Consider the following 1971-nt stretch of genomic DNA (forward strand, 5'->3'; position numbering starts at 1 on the left):
AATCTTATTGTTAGTATCATTAATAAAATCTATCAAAATAATCACTGTAAGCCTACTGTTAGTTACATGATTTATTTCACATGTATGGTTTTTAAATATAATATTTGAGATAAGGATAAAGTGTTAAATATCATTTGTGAGAACTGTGAGGAGGAGGAGGAGGAGTTTATTACACAACAGAACAGTAGATTATCAACTCACACAAGTCTGTTGATCAGATGATGTTTCTGTCTCCTGTTCAATCCATGTTTATTGTACTAAAATGATTATCTATATTATTATATTTCTGTCACTAGCTGAAGGTAAGAAATTGATGAATTTTAAAAGTGTGCTGTTAATAAAATGGGGACATACAAAAATGTTAGCTTATGATTGTTTTCGCCCTTCTTTTATGTCTCTCTTTCAGGTAACAAAGCTAATATCATTAGCCCATACAGCAATAGTAAATATGCTGTGGAGGGAGAAATTGTGACTCTCTCTTGTAACTACACTGGATCTGTTCGTGCTCTTTACTGGTATCGACAATATAAAGATTCATCACCACAGTTTATCATAATGGATGCTTATGGATCAGTCACTGAAGCTGATCCTCCAGATCCTAGGCTCTCTATTCATCACAGAAAAGATGACAACAGTGTGGATCTGAAAATAACATCTGCTGTTGTATCAGACTCTGATCTGTATTACTGTGCTCTGGAGCCCACAGTCACAGGAAACACAACAACACTGCACAAAAACCACTTTAAATACAATATGACTGAGACTAAGCCAGAAAAAAGATAAAGATTTTGTTTTAATATTTTATATGATTAACAAACCCCCACACGATCTGACACTTATTTAAAATGTACAAAATATAAAAAGTTGTTATTTTTATTTAAACTAAATCAGTTTTGAGCTGATAAGTAGGCTATGATATCACACATAAACTAAGATAGATCCACACATGAAACAAAATTTGTTTCCAATGTTCCCTATAGGATTTGTTTTAAAATATAGTTGTGTCAATAAAGAAATCAATTAAAAAGCTCAAACCTGTTTCTTGATGAGGTCCATTTTGATGTCACAAAGTTTTTGTTGTTCACGTTCCAGTAACCACACCCACACTATTAATACACAAAACATTAACATAACATCACTGAGAGAAGTTTATGAATCTTTCAGCTGCTCTCACAAATACATTCAGGGTATTAGGACTATAAACATTAACAGAGTGATTTTAAAACATTTACAGTAAAAAAGACGAAAACCTCTCCTGGATGAGTAACATGGAGAACAGACAGATGCTTATAATCATACTTATCACAGCTTCAGGTACATTTATCACAAGTTATTTTTATCTGACAAAACAAAGATTTTATTCCATCATAATATAATAAAAAAAAATAATGATTTTAATTTCAGGTGGATTTGCTGACAGAATTGTACCAGAAGAAGGAGAAACTGATATGATCAGTAATGAAGGAGAGTCTGTGACACTGAGCTGTTTATATGATACAAGCAGCAGTTATGTTTATCTTTACTGGTACAGACATCATCCTAACAGTGAACCTCAGTATTTACTGCATAAAGGTGCTCGATCATACAGCAGTTACAAAACCACAGATGTTCGCTTTCAGTCAACAACATCTCAATCATCTACTGAACTCACTATAGACAGTGTTACTCTGTCAGATTCAGCTTTATATTACTGTACTCTGAGAGTTGACACCCAATGATACAAAAAACTGAGAGGCTTTACAAAAACTACAAGAGATTTTTATCAAAATTCATCAAACCACAGTAGTTATTTGTAAACCACAAACACTCTTAGATAAGGAAAAGTGGTAACAGCTGTGAATGTAGAAGGTCATTAATGTAAACTTTAATTCAGCTGTATTTTCTAGGATTTGGGAAAAGCAGCAATCAATAGAGAAACAAAAAATTAAGAGAAATGTTTGTTGAATTTACACCAACACACCTGCTGAAAAT

At 32.7% G+C, this 1971-nt stretch overlaps 1 gene segment (V, D, J or C); it reads left to right on the top strand.

Moving 5' to 3' along the window:
- Positions 1-262: 262 nt before the first annotated feature.
- On the top strand, positions 263-783 carry LOC129443349 (T cell receptor alpha variable 38-1-like). The segment is given in 2 exon segments: positions 263-302; positions 407-783. Coding segments are annotated over 2 exon segments (417 nt in total).
- The last annotated feature ends 1188 nt before the right edge of the window (positions 784-1971 follow it).

This window comes from Misgurnus anguillicaudatus, chromosome 2 (assembly GCF_027580225.2).
Source record: "Misgurnus anguillicaudatus chromosome 2, ASM2758022v2, whole genome shotgun sequence".
NCBI classification, from domain to species: domain Eukaryota; kingdom Metazoa; phylum Chordata; class Actinopteri; order Cypriniformes; family Cobitidae; genus Misgurnus; species Misgurnus anguillicaudatus.